We start from the raw sequence: 19,420 nt of genomic DNA, 5'->3' as shown, positions 1-19,420 counted from the left end.
ATTCCTACATCTTGTATGGCTAATTCTTGTGGCTTTGTTGTGCTTAAATTGTTCCACATGTCCCAGAACTTATTTTGGTCAATTGCGTTTTCAATTTCATCAAGTGTCTTGTTGGTATAATTCAATTTCTTGCATTTCAGTGTTTGTTTATACTGTTTCAGAGTTTCAAAGTATTCATATCGTAGCTCTGGGTTGTTTTGCTGCTTATGTTTTTCATTTGACATTTGTCTTAGGTGTTTTCTAATTGTTTTACATTCATTATCAAACCATTTGTCAGAAACATTTTGGTTTTTGTTTCTGATGTTGCATTGCTTTGGTTTTCTCAAATGTGCTTTCAATGCTGCTTTTTGGAATATGCAGAGGATGTTTTGAGTAGCCGAATTGACACCATCTTTATTGTTTTGGTACCGCGAGTTGTTGAAAAACTGTACAGAGTTCAATGTTTCAATGAATCTCTCTGCACTGTTTGGAGCCCATCTGTACGACTGGTTTATGTTGCAGAGTTTATTGGGCTGTTTTTTTTTATGAATATTGCCGGTTAATTTCTTCAGAAACACGTTGATCTGACTGTGATCTGACAATGGTGTCTGTGGTCTGACAGTGAATGCACTAATGGAGGAGGGGTCAATGTCTGAGCAGTAAGTAAACTGACCTAAAGAGTCAGTTTAAGAGTCTCTCTCTCTCTGTCTCGCTCTCTCTCTGTCTCTCTCTCTCTCTGTCTCTCTCTCTCTCTGTCTCTCTCTCTGTCTCTGTCTCTCTCTCTCTCTCTCTCTCTCTGCCTCTCTCTCTCTCTCTCTGCCTCTCTCTGCCTCTCTCTCTCTGCCTCTCTCTCTCTGCCTCTCTCTCTCTGCCTCTCTCTCTCTGCCTCTCTCTCTCTGTGTCTCTCTCTCTGTGTCTCTCTCTCTGTGTCTCTCTCTCTCTCTCTCTCTCTCTGTGTCTCTCTCTCTCTCTCTCTCTGTGTCTCTCTGTATCTCTCTCTCTCTCTGTGTCTCTCTGTATCTCTCTCTCTCTCTGTGTCTCTCTGTATCTTTCTTTCTTTCTTTCTTTCTTTCTTTCTTTCTTTCTTTCTCACACACTCACACACACACACACACACACACACACACACACACACACACACACACACACACACACACACACACACACACACACACACACACACACACACACACACACACACACACACACACACACACACACACACACACACACACACACACACACACACACACACACACACACACACACACACACACAGGCCATGCCAGACAGTGCTGCTCCACATGTCAAGGAACTGGGCCACTTCCTCTCTGAGTAGGAGAAAGCAGAGCCAAGGCTCTGGGCCACTTCCTCTCTGAGTAGGAGAGAAAGTCAAGGCTCTGGGCCACTTCCTCTCTGAGTAGGAGAGATCAGAGCCGAGGCCCCAGGGCCACTTCCTCTCTGAGTAGGAGAGATCAGAGCCGAGGCCCCAGGGCCACTTCCTCTCTGAGTAGGAGAGATCAGAGCCGAGGCCCCAGGGCCACTTCCTCTCTGAGTAGGAGACATCAGAGCCGAGATCAGAGCCGAGGCCCCAGGGCCACTTCCTCTCTGAGTAGGAGAGATCAGAGCCGAGGCCCCAGGGCCACTTCCTCTCTGAGTAGGAGAGATCAGAGCCGAGGCCCGGCCCTTTGACTTCTACACGCTTCATTAATACCTCACAGGGCTCCTGCAGACCGCCAGCCAGTCAGCCAGAGAGCCAGCCAGCCTACATCAGAGAGATAGAAGGGAGGGGAGGACCGTGGGAGAGGGGGGAGGGAGAGAGAGAAAGAGAGGTGTTCTATGCTGTTTGAAGCTCTGCCCACAAGTTCTTTGAACCAATAGCAGTAATGATCCATAGCAGTTGCCTGAGAGCCAGCAGGGAAATCAAGAACCAAGAAATGCACACGTGCATGTGCTCACACGCACTAAGAAAACTATAATTGAAAAGCAAAGTGTGAGCTTTGTGGAGAACAAAAAAGAAAATACACATTTTGCTAAAGAAAATACACATCAATCCATTTTAGTCTCACAATATCCGTGTTCTCATAAGGAAAATACAATTCCTCAAACAAGGTGAGACGTGTGGCATCTTGTTACACAGGTCAACCACTTTCTGGAGAAAAACTCCTTCATATGTGGTTGATTATGATGATGACCGTTGAAATGTTTTTCCTGCTGGCATACGTATATTCAACCTAGCCAGTAGACAGACATACAGAGCTATGAAACATGGAGGAGGGGACTACCTGGCCTTGTCCCATGTTTTAGTCTTCTGTTGAAAAAAGTTTTGCTACTTTGTGCGCTAATTTAATTTTACCGTTATTTAACTAGGCAAGTCAGTTAAGAACAAATTATTATTTTTAATGACGGCCTAGGAACAGTGGGTTAACTGCCTGTTCAGGGGTAGAACGACAGATTTGTACCTTGTCAGCTTGGGGATTTGAACTTGCAACCTTCCGGTTACTAGCCCAACGCTCTAACCACTAGGCTACCCTGCCGCCCCTAATAATAGTGTTGTTGTGCTTGTCTCCCCGTGCAGCTGGAGAAGAAACAGATGGCCCCGCCTTTCAAGCCCCAGATCACAGACGACTACGGCCTAGAGAACTTTGACACCCAGTTCACCAACGAACCAGTGCAGCTGACGCCGGACGACGAGTAAGTCCTTAAAAACAGACACGACTAGCCTGACATACCAAGAAATGTTTGATCAACACTTGATATTTATTGAAGTGTCATAGGCCTGTAGATGAGATTCAACAAGCCATCCAACTAGCTGTGTAACCTTGTCCATATATTAAACATCAGAGCACTAATGTTTTAGCTTCCTGTACAAGCTGCTAGTGTTATAACTAGTGTTATAACAGCTTAGTAACATAGATGGTTAGTGGAGAGGGGAGCTACAGACAGGGAAACCCGGTTGAACTCTGGGAAATGTGTTGATTGGCCAGTAAGGGGCACAAGACCAGTCCATTCCAGTCGGTTTCCTTTTGTACCACAAGGGATTGGAGGATGACAATGGGGGCTTGTCCAGAATCAATCCCTGGCCTTGACTCCCTAGAGATGATTCGTTTTAAACAATATGCTGAAAATTCCCCCTATAGCCTATCAGAGGGAAAGGTTGAGCTATCACTGTATTGCTTAATCCTATCAGATCATCTCAGATCTCCACAAGTGTCTAGGGGGTAGGCAATAGGGGTTGTTTCTGGACAGGGTCTATTCAGGGGTCTGCAACGTGTGGCTTTGGAGTCACATGCGGTTCTTTAACTGCCCCTTTGTGGCTCAATGGCTAACTCAGACTATTATAGTAGTAGTGAAGATCTTCAACAACCAGAGGGCATTGATCACCTCAGAGAGCATAGACCACCTCAGAGAGCATTGGCCACCTCAGAGAGCATTGACCACCTCAGAGATCATTGACCACCTCAGAGAGCATTGACCACCTCAGAGAGCATTGACCACCTCAGAGAGCATTCACCACCTCAGAGATCATTGACCACCTCAGAGATCATTGACCACCTCAGAGATCATTGACCACCTCAGAGAGCATTGATCACCTCAGAGAGCATTGACCACCTCAGAGAGCATTGACCACCTCAGAGAGCATTGACCACCTCAGAGAGCATTCACCACCTCAGAGATCATTGACCACCTCAGAGATCATTGACCACCTCAGAGAGCATTGACCACCTCAGAGAGCATTGACCACCTCAGAGAGCATTCACCACCTCAGAGAGCACTGACCACCTCAGAGAGCATTGACCACCTCAGAGATCATTGACCACCTCAGAGATCATTGACCACCTCCGAGAGCATTGACCACCTCCGAGAGCATTCACCACCTCAGAGAGCACTGACCACCTCAGAATCTGCAACATAAAAGGGTTAACATTTGATATTGTTACAATGAAATGCTGCTATGGATCAACGTCGGGTTTCTATGGCTCTGCCCTCATTGTAAAAAACCCAATCACAACAGAGTTTGGGAGTAGAGACATCAGACGTGTGATGACTCCACTGAACAAAGATCTACTTGGACACCCAATCCTTTCATCTTCAGTCCGTTTACGAGTGGTACTGTGCCAAGTTTCCGACTCTCGATGTCTTTGAAAGTAATTGTCTTCAATGAGGAAAAAATAAACAAAAATGCCCTTCCAACAATGACTTCAGACGTAGGTTGTGTTTTGATCGATGTAGACATCTTGTCCACGGGGGATTTGACAGGATCCTTGTTTTAGATTAACTTTGAAAGAATGGGCTAAAAAGATTTGGCATGGCAACAGAGGTGACTGCCATTCTACGGAGGGGCTCTGTAGCCAGAGTATGACAAACAAGCCAGGCTTTTCTCTGCAGGAGAACTATTCCAAACTATCCCATGTGGCTTTGCAAGCGGTGCCAATAGATATTACTGGGCTGACATTTGTCAATGTTTTCATTAAATGATCCATCGTGGTCTAATTGTGATGTTCAGGCTCAATGTTTGGTTTGTAATCATTCAGCATTCTTTATAGATGTATTGGCGTTTAGATGAACAACACAAATTCAAGGAATTTCTAGGAACATACAGTTTTCAAACTACTTGAAACTCAATCCCTATCAGTCCATATCTGGTTTTAAAAAAAATACATAGAAAAATGTCAGTTTCATCTTCAAATTCTGTATCTTACCTGCCTTTCTCTGTTTCGAGCCCTAACAAAGGCATATCGTCTATCTACCCATCTACCCTGGATAGAAACCCACAGTATCTCTGGAGTTCTGACACAGTAGTCGAGGTGTGTCTACTGAGGTGCAGTCAGATCAACCGGGGGTGCACCTCCCATGATGTAAAGCACCCCTCCTCCTCTGTGAGAGGTTGGCAGATGAAAAAAGAAAAGTGAGGGAGGGAGGGAGAGAGGGAGGGAGGGAGAGAGGGAGGGAGGGAGAGAGGGAGGGAGGGAGAGGGGAGGAGAGGGAGAGAGGGAGGGAGGGAGAGGGGGAGGGAGGGAGAGTGGGAGGGAGGGAGAGAGGGAGGGAGGGAGAGTGGGAGGGAGGGAGAGTGGGAGGGAGGGAGAGGGGAGGGAGGGAGGGTGGGAGGGAGGGAGAGTGGGAGGGAGGGAGAGGGAGGGAGGGAGAGAGGGAGGGAGGGAGGGAGAGAGGGAGGGAGGGAGAGAGGGAGGGAGGGAGAGTGGGAGGGAGGGAGAGAGGGAGGGAGGGAGAGAGGGAGGGAGGGAGAGTGGGAGGGAGGGAGGGAGAGAGGAGGGAGGGAGAGGGGAGGGAGGGAGGGAGGGAGGGAGGGAGGGAGAGTGGGGGAGGGAGGGAGAGGGGAGGGAGGGAGGGAGGGAGGGAGGGAGAGAAACAGAGAAAGAGGTGGAGGGGAGAGTAAAACAGTCAGTCAGACAGAGAGACAGAGGGAGAGTAAAACAGTCAGTCAGTCAGAGAGACAGGGGAGAGTAAAACAGTCAGTCAGTCAGAGAGACAGAGGGAGAGTAAAACAGTCAGTCAGACAGAGAGACAGAGGGAGAGTAAAACAGTCAGTCAGTCAGAGAGACAGAGGGAGAGTAAAACAGTCAGTCAGTCAGAGAGACAGGGGGAGAAAACAGTCAGTCAGTCAGAGAGACAGGGGAGAGTAAAACAGTCAGTCAGTCAGAGAGACAGAGGGAGAGTAAAACAGTCAGTCAGACAGAGAGACAGAGGGAGAGTAAAACAGTCAGTCAGTCAGAGAGACAGAGGGAGAGTAAAACAGTCAGTCAGACAGAGAGACAGAGGGAGAGTAAAACAGTCAGTCAGTCAGAGAGACAGGGGAGAGTAAAACAGTCAGTCAGACAGAGAGACAGAGGGAGAGTAAAACAGTCAGTCAGTCAGAGAGACAGGGGAGAGAAAACAGTCAGTCAGACAAGGAGACAGTAAAACAGTCAGTCAGACAAGGAGACAGTAAAACAGTCAGTCAGTCAGAGAGACAGGGGGAGAGTAAAACAGTCAGTCAGACAGAGAGACAGAGGGAGAGTAAAACAGTCAGTCAGTCAGAGAGACAGGGGGAGAGTAAAACAGTCAGTCAGACAGAGAGACAGAGGGAGAGTAAAACAGTCAGTCAGTCAGAGAGACAGAGGGAGAGTAAAACAGTCAGTCAGTCAGAGAGACAGAGGGAGAGTAAAACAGTCAGTCAGACAGAGAGACAGAGGGAGAGTAAAACAGTCAGTCAGTCAGAGAGACAGGGGAGAGTAAAACAGTCAGTCAGACAGAGAGACAGAGGGAGAGTAAAACAGTCAGTCAGTCAGAGAGACAGGGGAGAGTAAAACAGTCAGTCAGACAAGGAGACAGTAAAACAGTCAGTCAGACAAGGAGACAGTAAAACAGTCAGTCAGTCAGAGAGACAGGGGAGAGTAAAACAGTCAGTCAGACAGAGAGACAGAGGGAGAGTAAAACAGTCAGTCAGTCAGAGAGACAGGGGAGAGTAAAACAGTCAGTCAGACAGAGAGACAGAGGGAGAGTAAAACAGTCAGTCAGTCAGAGAGACAGGGGAGAGTAAAACAGTCAGTCAGACAAGGAGACAGTAAAACAGTCAGTCAGACAAGGAGACAGTAAAACAGTCAGTCAGTCAGAGAGACAGGGGAGAGTAAAACAGTCAGTCAGACAGAGAGACAGAGGGAGAGTAAAACAGTCAGTCAGTCAGAGAGACAGGGGAGAGTAAAACAGTCAGTCAGACAGAGAGACAGAGGGAGAGTAAAACAGTCAGTCAGTCAGAGAGACAGGGGAGAGTAAAACAGTCAGTCAGACAAGGAGACAGTAAAACAGTCAGTCAGACAGAGAGACAGAGGGAGAGTAAAACAGTCAGTCAGACAGAGAGACAGAGGGAGAGTAAAACAGTCAGTCAGACAGAGAGACAGAGGGAGAGTAAAACAGTCAGTCAGTCAGAGAGACAGGGGGAGAGTAAAACAGTCAGTCAGACAAGGAGACAGTAAAACAGTCAGTCAGACAGAGAGACAGGGGAGAGTAAAACAGTCAGTCAGACAGAGAGACAGAGGGAGAGTAAAACAGTCAGTCAGTCAGAGAGACAGGGGAGAGTAAAACAGTCAGTCAGTCAGAGAGACAGAGGGAGAGTAAAACAGTCAGTCAGACAGAGAGACAGAGGGAGAGTAAAACAGTCAGTCAGACAGAGAGACAGGGGAGAGTAAAACAGTCAGTCAGTCAGAGAGACAGAGGGAGAGTAAAACAGTCAGTCAGACAGAGAGACAGGGGGAGAGTAAAACAGTCAGTCAGTCAGAGAGACAGGGGAGAGTAAAACAGTCAGTCAGACAGAGAGACAGGGGAGAGTAAAACAGTCAGTCAGTCAGAGAGACAGAGGGAGAGTAAAACAGTCAGTCAGACAGAGAGACAGGGGGAGAGTAAAACAGTCAGTCAGTCAGACAGGGGGAGAGTAAAACAGTCAGTCAGACAGAGAGACAGAGGGAGAGTAAAACAGTCAGTCAGTCAGAGAGACAGGGGAGAGTAAAACAGTCAGTCAGACAGAGAGACAGAGGGAGAGTAAAACAGTCAGTCAGTCAGAGAGACAGGGGAGAGTAAAACAGTCAGTCAGACAAGGAGACAGTAAAACAGTCAGTCAGACAAGGAGACAGTAAAACAGTCAGTCAGTCAGAGAGACAGGGGAGAGTAAAACAGTCAGTCAGACAGAGAGACAGAGGAGAGTAAAACAGTCAGTCAGTCAGAGAGACAGGGGAGAGTAAAACAGTCAGTCAGACAGAGAGACAGAGGGAGAGTAAAACAGTCAGTCAGTCAGAGAGACAGGGGAGAGTAAAACAGTCAGTCAGACAAGGAGACAGTAAAACAGTCAGTCAGACAGAGAGACAGAGGGAGAGTAAAACAGTCAGTCAGACAGAGAGACAGAGGGAGAGTAAAACAGTCAGTCAGACAGAGAGACAGAGGGAGAGTAAAACAGTCAGTCAGTCAGAGAGACAGGGGGAGAGTAAAACAGTCAGTCAGACAAGGAGACAGTAAAACAGTCAGTCAGACAGAGAGACAGAGGGAAAAAACAGTCAGTCAGACAGAGAGACAGAGGGAGAGTAAAACAGTCAGTCAGACAGACAGACAGAGGGATAGTACAACAGTCAGTCAGACAGGGGGAGAGTAAAACAGTCAGTCAGACAGGGAGACAGAGAGACAGTAAAACAGTCAGTCAGACGGGGAGAGTAAAACAGTCAGTCAGACAGGGAGAGTAAAACAGTCAGTCAGACAGAGGGAGAGTAAAACAGTCAGTCAGACAGAGAGACAGAGGGAGAACAAAACAGTCAGTCAGACAGGGAGACAGGGAGAATAAAACAGTCAGTCAGACAGAGAGACAGAGGGAGTAGGGGGAGAGAGACGGGGACGGGGAGGGAGATAGAGAGACAGTAACAGAGAGAGAGAGAGAGAGAGACACAGTCAGAGACAGGCACACAGAGGGAGACAGACACACAGAGGGAGACAGACACACGGAGGGACAGACACACGGGGAGACAGACACAGATGGAGACAGACCCCGTGGGCGACAGACCCTGTGGGCGACAGACCCCGTGGGCGACAGACACAGAGGGAGACAGACACAGAGGGAGACAGACACAGAGGGAGACAGACACAGAGGGAGACAGACACAGAGGGCGACAGACACAGAGGGAGACAGACACAGAGGGCGACAGACACAGAGGGCGACAGACACAGAGGGCGACAGACACAGAGGGCGACAGACACAGAGGGCGACAGACACAGAGGGCGACAGACACAGAGGGCGACAGACACAGAGGGCGACAGACACAGAGGGCGACAGACACAGGGCGACAGACACAGAGGGCGACAGACACAGAGGGCGACAGACACAGAGGGAGAGTGCCTACAGCAGCACCTAGATATTCTTCACAGATTCTGCCAGACCTGGGCCCTGACAGTAAATCTCAGTAAGACCAAAATAATGGTGTTCCAAAAAAGGCCCAGTCGCGAGGACCACAAATATAAATTCCATCTAGACACCGTTGCCCTAGAGCACACAAAAACCTATACATACCTCGGCCTAAACATCAGCGCCACAGGTAACCTCCACAAAGCTGTGAACGATCTGAACGATCTATGCCATCAAAAGGAACATAAAATTCAACATACCAATTATGATCTGGCTAAAAATACTTGAATCAGTCATAGAACCCATTGCCCTTTATGGTTGTGAGGTTTGGGGTCCGCTCAGCAACCAAGAATTCACAAAATGGGACAAACACCAAATGGAGATTCTTCATGCAGAATTCTGCAAAAATATCCTCAGTGTACAATGTAGAACACCAAATAATGCATGCAGAGCAGAATTAGGCCGATACCCACTAATTATCAAAATCCAGAAAAGAGCCGCTAAATTCTACAACCACCTAAAAGGAAGTGATTCCCAAACCTTCCATAACAAAGCCATCACCTACAGAGAGATGAACCTGGAGAAGAGTCCCCTAAGCAAGCTGTCCCTTGGGCTCTGTTCACAAACACAAACACACCCCACAGAGCCCCAGGACAGCAACACAATTAGACCCAATCAAATCATGAGAAAACAAAAATATAATTACTAGACACATTGGAAAGAATTAACAAGAAAACAGAGTGAACTAGAATGCTACTTGGCCCTAAACAGAGAGTACACAGCGGCAGAATACCTGACCACTGTGACTGACCCAAACTTAAGGAAAGCTTTGACTATGTACAGACTCAGTGAGCATAGCCTTGCTATTGAGAAAGGCCGCCATAGGCAGACATGGCTGTCAAGAGAAGCCAAGCTATGTGCTCACTGCCCACAAAATGAGGTGGAAACTGAGCTGCACTTCATAACCTCCTGCCAAATGTATGACCATATTAGAGACACATTTTTCCCTCAGATTACACAGATCCACAAAGAATTCGAAAACAAACCCCATTTTGATAACCTCCCATATCTATTGGGTGAAATACCACAGTGTGCCATCACAGCAGCAAGATTTGTGACCTGTTGCAACAAGAAAAGGGCAACCAGTGAAGAACAAACACCATTGTAAATACAACCCATATTTATGCTTATTTATTTTCCCTTGTGTTCTTTAACCATTTGCACATTGTTACAACACTGTATATATATATATATGTTTAATATGACATTTGTATTGTCTTTATTCTTTTGAAACTTCTGTATGTGTAATGTTTACTGTTATTTATTGTTTATTTCACTTTTGTATATTATCTACCTCACTTGCTTTGGCAATGTTAACACATGTTTCCCATGCCAATAAAGCCCCTTGAAATGAATTGAATTGAGAGACAAGGAGGGGGGTGGGAAGAGACATGGGGAACGAGAGACAGAGATAGACTAGGAGGATGGGTGGGGAGAGAGATGAGGAACGAGAGACAGAGAGAGACTAGGAGGGGGCGGGGAGAGAGATGGGGAGCGAGAGACAGAGAGAGGCTAGGAAGAGGGGTGGGGAGAGAGATGGGGAACGAGAGACAGAGAGAGACTAGGAGGGGGTGGGGAGAGAGATGGGGAACGAGAGACAGAGAGAGACTAGGAAGAGGGGTGGGGAGAGAGATGGGGAACGAGAGACAGAGAGAGACTAGGAGGGGGTGGGGAGAGAGATGGGGAACGAGAGACAGTGAGACTAGGAGGAGGGGTGGGGAGCGAGAGACAGAGTGAGACTAGGAGAAGGGGTGGGGAGAGAGATGGGGAACGAGAGACAGAGTGAGACTAGGAGAAGGGGTGGGGAGAGAGATGGGGAACGAGAGACAGAGAGAGACTAGGAGGGGGTGGGGAGAGAGATGGGGAACGAGAGACAGAGAGAGACTAGGAGGATGGGTGGGGAGAGAGATGAGGAACGAGAGACAGAGAGAGAGAGACTAGGAGGATGGGTGGGGAGAGAGATGGGGAACGAGAGACAGAGAGAGACTAGGAGGATGGGTGGGGAGAGAGATGGGGAACGAGAGACAGAGAGAGACTAGGAGGGGGTGGGGAGAGAGATGAGGAATGAGAGACAGAGAGAGACTAGGAAGAGGGGTGGGGAGAGAGATGGGGAACGAGAGACAGAGAGAGACTAGGAGGATGGGTGGGGAGAGAGATGGGGGGACAGGGGGACAAACATCTGCCTGGAGGTGGACAGCATCCCCTCCCACATATGCCCCCCTAGGCACAACTATGACAACATAACCAACAAAAACGGGTCACAACTCCTGCAGCTCTGTCGCACGCTGGGTATGTACATAGTCAACGGTAGGCTTCGAGGGGACTCCTATGGTAGATACACCTATAGCTCATCTCTTGGCAGTAGTACTGTAGACTACTTTATCACTGACCTCAACCCAGAATCTCTCAGAGCGTTCACAGTCAGTCCACTAACACCCCTATCAGACCACAGCAAAATCACAGTCTACTTAAACAGAGCAATACTCAACCATGAGGCATCAAAGCCAAAGGAACTGAGTAACATTAAGAAATGCTATAGGTGGAAGGAATGCAGTTTGAAACCTACCAAAAACAATTAGGCAACAACAAATTCAATCCCTTTTAGACAATTTCCTGGGTAAAACGTTCCACTGTAATAGTGAAGGTGTAAACTTGGCAGTAGAAAATCTTAACAGTATATTTGACCTCTCAGCTTCCCTATCAAATCTAAAAATCTCAAATAGAAAACCGAAGAAAATTAACAATAATGACAAATGGTTTGATGAGGAATGCAAAAATCTAAGAAAGAAATTGAGAAACCTGTCCAACCAAAAACATAGAGACCCGGAAAACCTGAGTCTACGCCTTCACTATGGTGAATCACTAAAACAATACAGAAACACACTACGGAAAAAGAAGGAACAGCATGTCAGAAATCAGCTCAATGCAATTGAAGAATCCATAGACTCTAACCACTTCTGGGAAAATTGGAAAACACTAAACAAACAACAACACGGAGAATTATCTATCCAAAATGGAGATGTCTGGGTAAACCACTTCTCCAATCTTTTTGGTTCTATAACAAAGAACAAAGAGCAAAAACATATACATGATCAACTACAGATCTTAGAATCAACTATTAAAGACTACCAGAACCCACTGGATTCTCCAATTACATTGAATGAGTTACAGGACAAAATAAAAACCCTCCAACCCAAAAAGGCCTGTGGTGTCGATGGTATCCTCAATGAAATGATCAAATATACAGACAACAAATTCCAACTGGCTATACTAAAACTCTTTAACATCATACTTAGCTCTGGCATCTTCCCCAATATTTGGAACCAAGGACTGATCACCCCAATCCACAAAAGTGGAGACAAATTTGACCCCAATAACTACCGTGGAATATGTGTCAACAGTAACCTTGGGAAAATCCTCTGCATTATTATTAACAGCAGACTCGTACATTTCCTCAATGAAAACAATGTACTGAGCAAATGTCAAATTGGCTTTTTACCAAATTACCGTACAACAGACCATGTATTCACCCTGCACACCTTAATTGACAACCAAACAAACCAAAACAAAGGCAAAGTCTTCTCATGCTTTGTTGATTTCAAAAAGCCTTCGACTCAATTTGGCATGAGGGTCTGCTATACAAACTGATGGAAAGTGGTGTTGGGGGTAAAACATATGACATTATAAAATCCATGTACACAAACAACAAGTGTGCGGTTAAAATTGGCAAAAAACACACACATTTCTTCACACAGGGTCGTGGGGTTAGACAGGGATGCAGCTTAAGCCCCACCCTCTTCAACATATATATCAACGAACTGGCGCGGGCACTAGAAAAGTCTGCAGCACCCGGCCTCCCCTGCTAGAATCCGAAGTCAAATGTCTGCTGTTTGCTGATGATCTGGTGCTTCTGTCACCAACCAAGGAGGGCCTACAGCAGCACCTAGATCTTATGCACAGATTCTGTCAGACCTGGGCCCTGACAGTAAATCTCAGTAAGACCAAAATAATGGTGTTCCAAAAGGTCGAGTCACCAGGACCACAAATACAAATTCCATCTCGACACTGTTGCCCTAGAGCACACAAAAACTATACATACCTTGGCCTAAACATCAGCGCCACAGGTAACTTCCACAAAGGTGTGAACGATCTGAGAGACAAGGCAAGAAGGGCATTCTATGCCATCAAAAGAAACATAAATTTCAACATACCAATTAGGATTTGGCTAAAAATACTTGAATCAGTCATAGAGCCCATTGCCCTTTATGGTTGTGAGGTCTGGGGTCCGCTCACCAACCAAGACTTCACAAAATGGGACAAACACCAAATTGAGACTCTGCACGCAGAATTCTGCAAAAATATCCTCCGTGTACAACGTAAAACACCAAATAATGCATGCAGAGCAGAATTAGGCCGATACCCACTAATTATCAAAATCCAGAAAAGAGCCATTAAATTCTACAACCACCTAAAAGGAAGCGATTCACAAACCTTCCATAACAAAGCCATCACAAACAGAGAGATGAACCTGGAGAAGAGTCCCCTAAGCAAACTGGTCCTGGGGCTCTGTTCACAAACACAAACACACCCTACAGAGCCCCAGGACAACAGCACAATTAGACCCAACCAAATCATGAGAAAACAAAAAGATAATTACTTAACACATTGGAAAGAATTAACAAAAAAACAGAGCAAACTAGAATGCTATTTGGCCCTACACAGAGAGTACACAGCGGCAGAATACCTGACCACTGTGACTGACCCAAAATTAAGGAAAGCTTTGACTATGTACAGACTCAGTGAGCATAGCCTTGCTATTGAGAAAGGCCGCCGTAGGCAGACATGGCTCTCAAGAGAAGACAGGCTATGTGCTCACTGCCCACAAAATGAGGTGGAAACTGAGCTGCACTTCCTAACCTCCTGCCCAATGTATGACCATATTAGAGAGACATATTTCCCCCAGATCACACAGATCCACAAAGAATTCGAAAACATATCCAATTTTGAAAAACTCCCATACCTACTGGGTGAAATTCCACAGTGTGCCATCACAGCAGCAAGATGTGTGACCTGTTGCCACGAGAAAAGGGCAACCAGTGAAGAACAAACACCATTGTAAATACAACCCATATTTATGCTTATTTATTTTATCTTGTGTCCTTTAATTATTTGTACATTGTGTATGTATATATATATATATATATATATATATATATATGTATATATATATATATATAATATGACATTTGTAATGTCTTTACTGTTTTGAAACTGTTGTATGTGTAATGTTTACTGTTAATTTTTGTTGTTTTTCACTTTATATATTCACTTTGTATGTTGTCTACCTCACTTGCTTTGGCAATGTTAACACATGTTTCCCATGCCAATAAAGCCCTTGAATTGAATTGAATTTAATTGAATTGAGATGGGGAACGAGAGACAGTGAGACTAGGAGGAGGGGTGGGGAGCGAGAGACAGAGTGAGACTAGGAGAAGGGGTGGGGAGAGATGGGGAACGAGAGACAGAGAGAGACTAGGAGGGGGGTGGGGAGAGAGATGGGGAACGAGAGACAGTGAGACTAGGAGGAGGGGTGGGGAGCGAGAGACAGAGTGAGACTAGGAGAAGGGGTGGGGAGAGAGATGGGGAACGAGAGTTTTTCACTTTATATATTCACTTTGTATGTTGTCTACCTCACTTGCTTTGGCAATGTTAACACATGTTTCCCATGCCAATAAAGCCCTTGAATTGAATTGAATTGACAGAGAGAGACTAGGAGGGGGGTGGGGAGAGAGATGGGGAACGAGAGACAGAGAGAGACTAGGAGGATGGGTGGGGAGAGAGATGAGGAACGAGAGACAGAGAGAGACTAGGAGGAGGGGTGGGGAGCGGGAGACAGAGAGAGACTAGGAGAGAGTTTAATTTGCCAGCGCCTTGCCAATGACCAGTAGGAGCAGACTCAAAGCAATAAGTATTCACTATGTTCTAGGCCTTGGCTAGCCACAGTGATTCAAGGGCTTTGTCTATAGACAGGGATGGGTCAAATGAACAATTCCCTGGATTTGTATTGTATGGAGGAGGTTGATTGGATTGGATTGATTTTTATGAATCCTGTGTGTGTGTGGGCACCATCATCAAATACAGGACTGTCTGTCTCTCTTTCTCTCTCTCTCTCTTTTATCCCCCCCCTCTCTCTCCCCCCTCTCTCTCTCTCTCTCTCTCTCTCTCTCTCTTTTATCTCCCCCTCTCTCTCTCCCCCCTCTCTCTCTCTCTCTCTTTCTCTCTCTCACTCTCTCTCTCTCTCTTTATTTTTTCTCTCCTCTCTCTCTCTGGCTCTCTCTCCCAACCTCTCTCTCTCCCCCTCTCTCTCTCTCTCTCTCCCCCTCTCTCTCTCTCTCTCTCTCTCTCTCTCTCTCTCTCTCTCTCTCTCTCTCTCTCTCTCTCTCTCTCTCTCTCTCTCTCTCTCTCTCTCTCTCTCTCTCTCTCTCTCTCTCTCCCCCTCTCTCCCCCAGCTGTCATTTCCCAGCTCTGCTGACATGAGGGCAGCCTCTCTCTCTCTCTCTCTCTCTCTCTCTCTCTCTCTCTCTCTCTCTCAGTCTGTATCCTCCTCTTTCGCTCTCTTTCTCTCTCTCTCTCTCTCTCTCTCTCTCTCTCTCTCTCTCTCTCTCTCTCTCTCTCTCTCCCCTCTCCCCCAGCTGTCATTTCCCAGCTCTGCTGACATGAGGGCAGCCTCAAATGACACCTTTTTCCCTTCCCATCACTTTTTCTTTCTCCTCCCTACCTTCTTTCTTTTTTCTCTCCTCTCTAACTCAGACCCGTCAAGGCATGGCCCCCACTTTCTCTATCTTACTCTCTCTCTCTCTCTCTCTCTCTCTCTCTCTCTCTCTCTCTCTCTCTCTCTCTCTCTCAATGTCTGTATCCTCCTCTTTCGCTCTCTTTCTCCATCTCTCTCTCGTTCTCTACATGTGTCTTTCTCGTTGCCTTTCCCCTGGTAGTGCTTTTAGGCAACATTTGCACAAGTGAACACTTTTTTGGCCTGCGTCCCAAATGCTCCCTCCAGACCTCGCTCGGTTTCCCTTTTGTGGTTTTGTGCCTCTCCCTTTTCTTTTCCTCTCCCTCAAGCCTGCTGCTACTGTCTGACTTCACTCCCTTTTCTTTTCCTCTCCCTCAAGCCTGCTGCTACTATCTGACTTCACTCCCTTTTCTTTTCCTCTCCCTCAAGCCTGCTGCTACTATCTGACTTCACTCCCTTTTCTTTTCCTCTCCCTCAAGCCTGCTGCTACTATCTGACTTCACTCCCTTTTCTTTTCCTCTCCCTCAAGCCTGCTGCTACTATCTGACTTCACTCCCTTTTCTTTTCCTCTCCCTCAAGCCTGCTGCTACTATCTGACTTCACTCCCTTTTCTTTTCCTCTCCCTCAAGCCTGCTGCTACTATCTGACTTCACTCCCTTTTCTTTTCCTCTCCCTCAAGCCTGCTGCTACTATCTGACTTCACTCCCTTTTCTTTTCCTCTCCCTCAAGCCTGCTGCTACTGTCTGACTTCACTCCCTTTTCTTTTCCTCTCCCTCAAGCCTGCTGCTACTATCTGACTTCACTCCCTTTTCTTTTCCTCTCCCTCAAGCCTGCTGCTACTATCTGACTTCACTCCCTTTTCTTTTCCTCTCCCTCAAGCCTGCTGCTACTATCTGACTTCACTCCCTTTTCTTTTCCTCTCCCTCAAGCCTGCTGCTACTATCTGACTTCACTCCCTTTTCTTTTCCTCTCCCTCAAGCCTGCTGCTACTATCTGACTTCACTCCCTTTTCTTTTCCTCTCCCTCAAGCCTGCAGCTACTATCTGACTTCACTCCCTTTTCTTTTCCTCTCCCTCAAGCCTGCTGCTACTATCTGACTTCACTCCCTTTTCTTTTCCTCTCCCTCAAGCCTGCTGCTACTATCTGACTTCACTCCCTTTTCTTTTCCTCTCCCTCAAGCCTGCTGCTACTATCTGACTTCACTCCCTTTTCTTTTCCTCTCCCTCAAGCCTGCTGCTACTATCTGACTTCACTCCCTTTTCTTTTCCTCTCCCTCAAGCCTGCTGCTACTATCTGACTTCACTCCCTTTTCTTTTCCTCTCCCTCAAGCCTGCTGCTACTATCTGACTTCACTCCCTTTTTCTTTTCCTCTCCCTCAAGCCTGCTGCTACTATCTGACTTCACTCCCTTTTCTTTTCCTCTCCTCAAGCCTGCAGCTACTATCTGACTTCACTCCCTTTTCTTTTCCTCTCTCCCTCAAGCCTGCTGCTACTATCTGACTTCACTCCCTTTTCTTTTCCTCTCCCCTCAAGCCTGCTGCTACTGTCTGACTTCACTCCCTTTTCTTTTCCTCTCCCTCAAGCCTGCTGCTACTGTCTGACTTCACTCCTTTTCTTTTCCTCTCCCTCAAGCCTGCTGCTACTATCTGACTTCACTCCCTTTTCTTTTCCTCTCCCTCAAGCCTGCTGCTACTATCTGACTTCACTCCCTTTTCTTTTCCTCTCCTCAAGCCTGCTGCTACTATCTGACTTCACTCCCTTTTCTTTTCCTCTCCCTCAAGCCTGCTGCTACTATCTGACTTCACTCCCTTTTCTTTTCCTCTCCCTCAAGCCTGCTGCTACTATCTGACTTCACTCCCTTTTCTTTTCCTCTCCCTCAAGCCTGCTGCTACTATCTGACTTCACTCCCTTTTCTTTTCCTCTCCCTCAAGCCTGCTGCTACTATCTGACTTCACTCCCTTTTCTTTTCCTCTCCCTCAAGCCTGCTGCTACTGTCTGACTTCACTCCCTTTTCTTTTCCTCTCCCTCAAGCCTGCTGCTACTATCTGACTTCACTCCCTTTTCTTTTCCTCTCCCTCAAGCCTGCTGCTACTATCTGACTTCACTCCCTTTTCTTTTCCTCTCCCTCAAGCCTGCTGCTACTATCTGACTTCACTCCCTTTTCTTTTGCTGCCTCTCCTTTTCCTCTCAAGCCTGCTGCTACTATCTGACTTCACTCCCTTTTCTTTTCCTCTCCCTCAAGCCTGCTGCTACTGTCTGACTTCACTCCCTTTCTTTTCCTCTCCCTCAAGCCTGCTGCTACTATCTGACTTCACTCCCTTTTCTTTTCCTCTCCCTCAAGCCTGCTGCTACTATCTGACTTCACTCCCTTTTCTTTTCCTCTCCCTCAAGCCTGCTGCTACTATCTGACTTCACTCCCTTTTCTTTTCCTCTCCCTCAAGCCTGCTGCTACTATCTGACTTCACTCCCTTTTCTTTTCCTCTCCCTCAAGCCTGCTGCTACTATCTGACTTCACTCCCTTTTCTTTTCCTCTCCCTCAAGCCTGCTGCTACTATCTGACTTCACTCCCTTTTCTTTTCCTCTCCCTCAAGCCTGCTGCTACTATCTGACTTCACTCCCTTTTCTTTTCCTCTCCCTCAAGCCTGCTGCTACTATCTGACTTCACTCCCTTTTCTTTTCCTCTCCCTCAAGCCTGCTGCTACTATCTGACTTCACTCCCTTTTCTTTTCCTCTCCCTCAAGCCTGCTGCTACTATCTGACTTCACTCCCTTTTCTTTTCCTCTCCCTCAAGCCTGCTGCTACTATCTGACTTCACTCCCTTTTCTTTTCCTCTCCCTCAAGCCTGCTGCTACTATCTGACTTCACTCCCTTTTCTTTTCCTCTCCCTCAAGCCTGCTGCTACTATCTGACTTCACTCCCTTTTCTTTTCCTCTCCCTCAAGCCTGCTGCTACTATCTGACTTCACTCCCTTTTCTTTTCCTCTCCCTCAAGCCTGCTGCTACTATCTGACTTCACTCCCTTTTCTTTTCCTCTCCCTCAAGCCTGCTGCTACTATCTGACTTCACTCCCTTTTCTTTTCCTCTCCCTCAAGCCTGCTGCTACTGTCTGACTTCACTCCCTTTTCTTTTCCTCTCCCTCAAGCCTGCTGCTACTGTCTGACTTCACTCCCTTTTCTTTTCCTCTCCCTCAAGCCTGCTGCTACTATCTGACTTCACTCCCTTTTCTTTTCCTCTCCCTCAAGCCTGCTGCTACTATCTGACTTCACTCCCTTTTCTTTTCCTCTCCCTCAAGCCTGCTGCTACTATCTGACTTCACTCCCTTTTCTTTTCCTCTCCCTCAAGCCTGCTGCTACTATCTGACTTCACTCCCTTTTCTTTTCCTCTCCCTCAAGCCTGCTGCTACTATGCTACTATCTGACTTCACTCCCCTTTTCTTTTCCTCTCCCTCAAGCCTGCTGCTACTATCTGACTTCACTCCCTTTTCTTTTCCTCTCCCTCAAGCCTGCTGCTACTATCTGACTTCACTCCCTTTTCTTTTCCTCTCCCTCAAGCCTGCTGCTACTATCTGACTTCACTCCCTTTTCTTTTCCTCTCCCTCAAGCCTGCTGCTACTATCTGACTTCACTCCCTTTTCTTTTCCTCCCTCCCTCAAGCCTGCTGCTACTATCTGACTTCACTCCCTTTTCTTTTCCTCTCCCTCAAGCCTGCTGCT

General features: G+C 46.9%; 1 protein-coding gene across 3 annotated transcripts in view; it reads left to right on the top strand.

The window, feature by feature from the left end:
- Positions 1-19,420, top strand: part of LOC127913179 (protein kinase C zeta type-like) — a 183,332-nt gene that overhangs the window by 155,805 nt on the left and 8,107 nt on the right. For all 3 annotated transcript variants that reach the window (XM_052484759.1, XM_052484758.1, XM_052484757.1), the window contains exon 14: positions 2,558-2,673. In XM_052484759.1, coding sequence (XP_052340719.1) covers positions 2,558-2,673 — 116 coding nt within the window. The remainder of the gene's footprint in view (positions 1-2,557; positions 2,674-19,420) is intronic.

This window comes from Oncorhynchus keta, chromosome 28 (assembly GCF_023373465.1).
Source record: "Oncorhynchus keta strain PuntledgeMale-10-30-2019 chromosome 28, Oket_V2, whole genome shotgun sequence".
Lineage (NCBI taxonomy): Eukaryota > Metazoa > Chordata > Actinopteri > Salmoniformes > Salmonidae > Oncorhynchus > Oncorhynchus keta.
The sequence above is the reverse complement of the archived record's forward strand: the minus strand, read 5'-3'. Positions and strand labels throughout refer to the sequence as shown.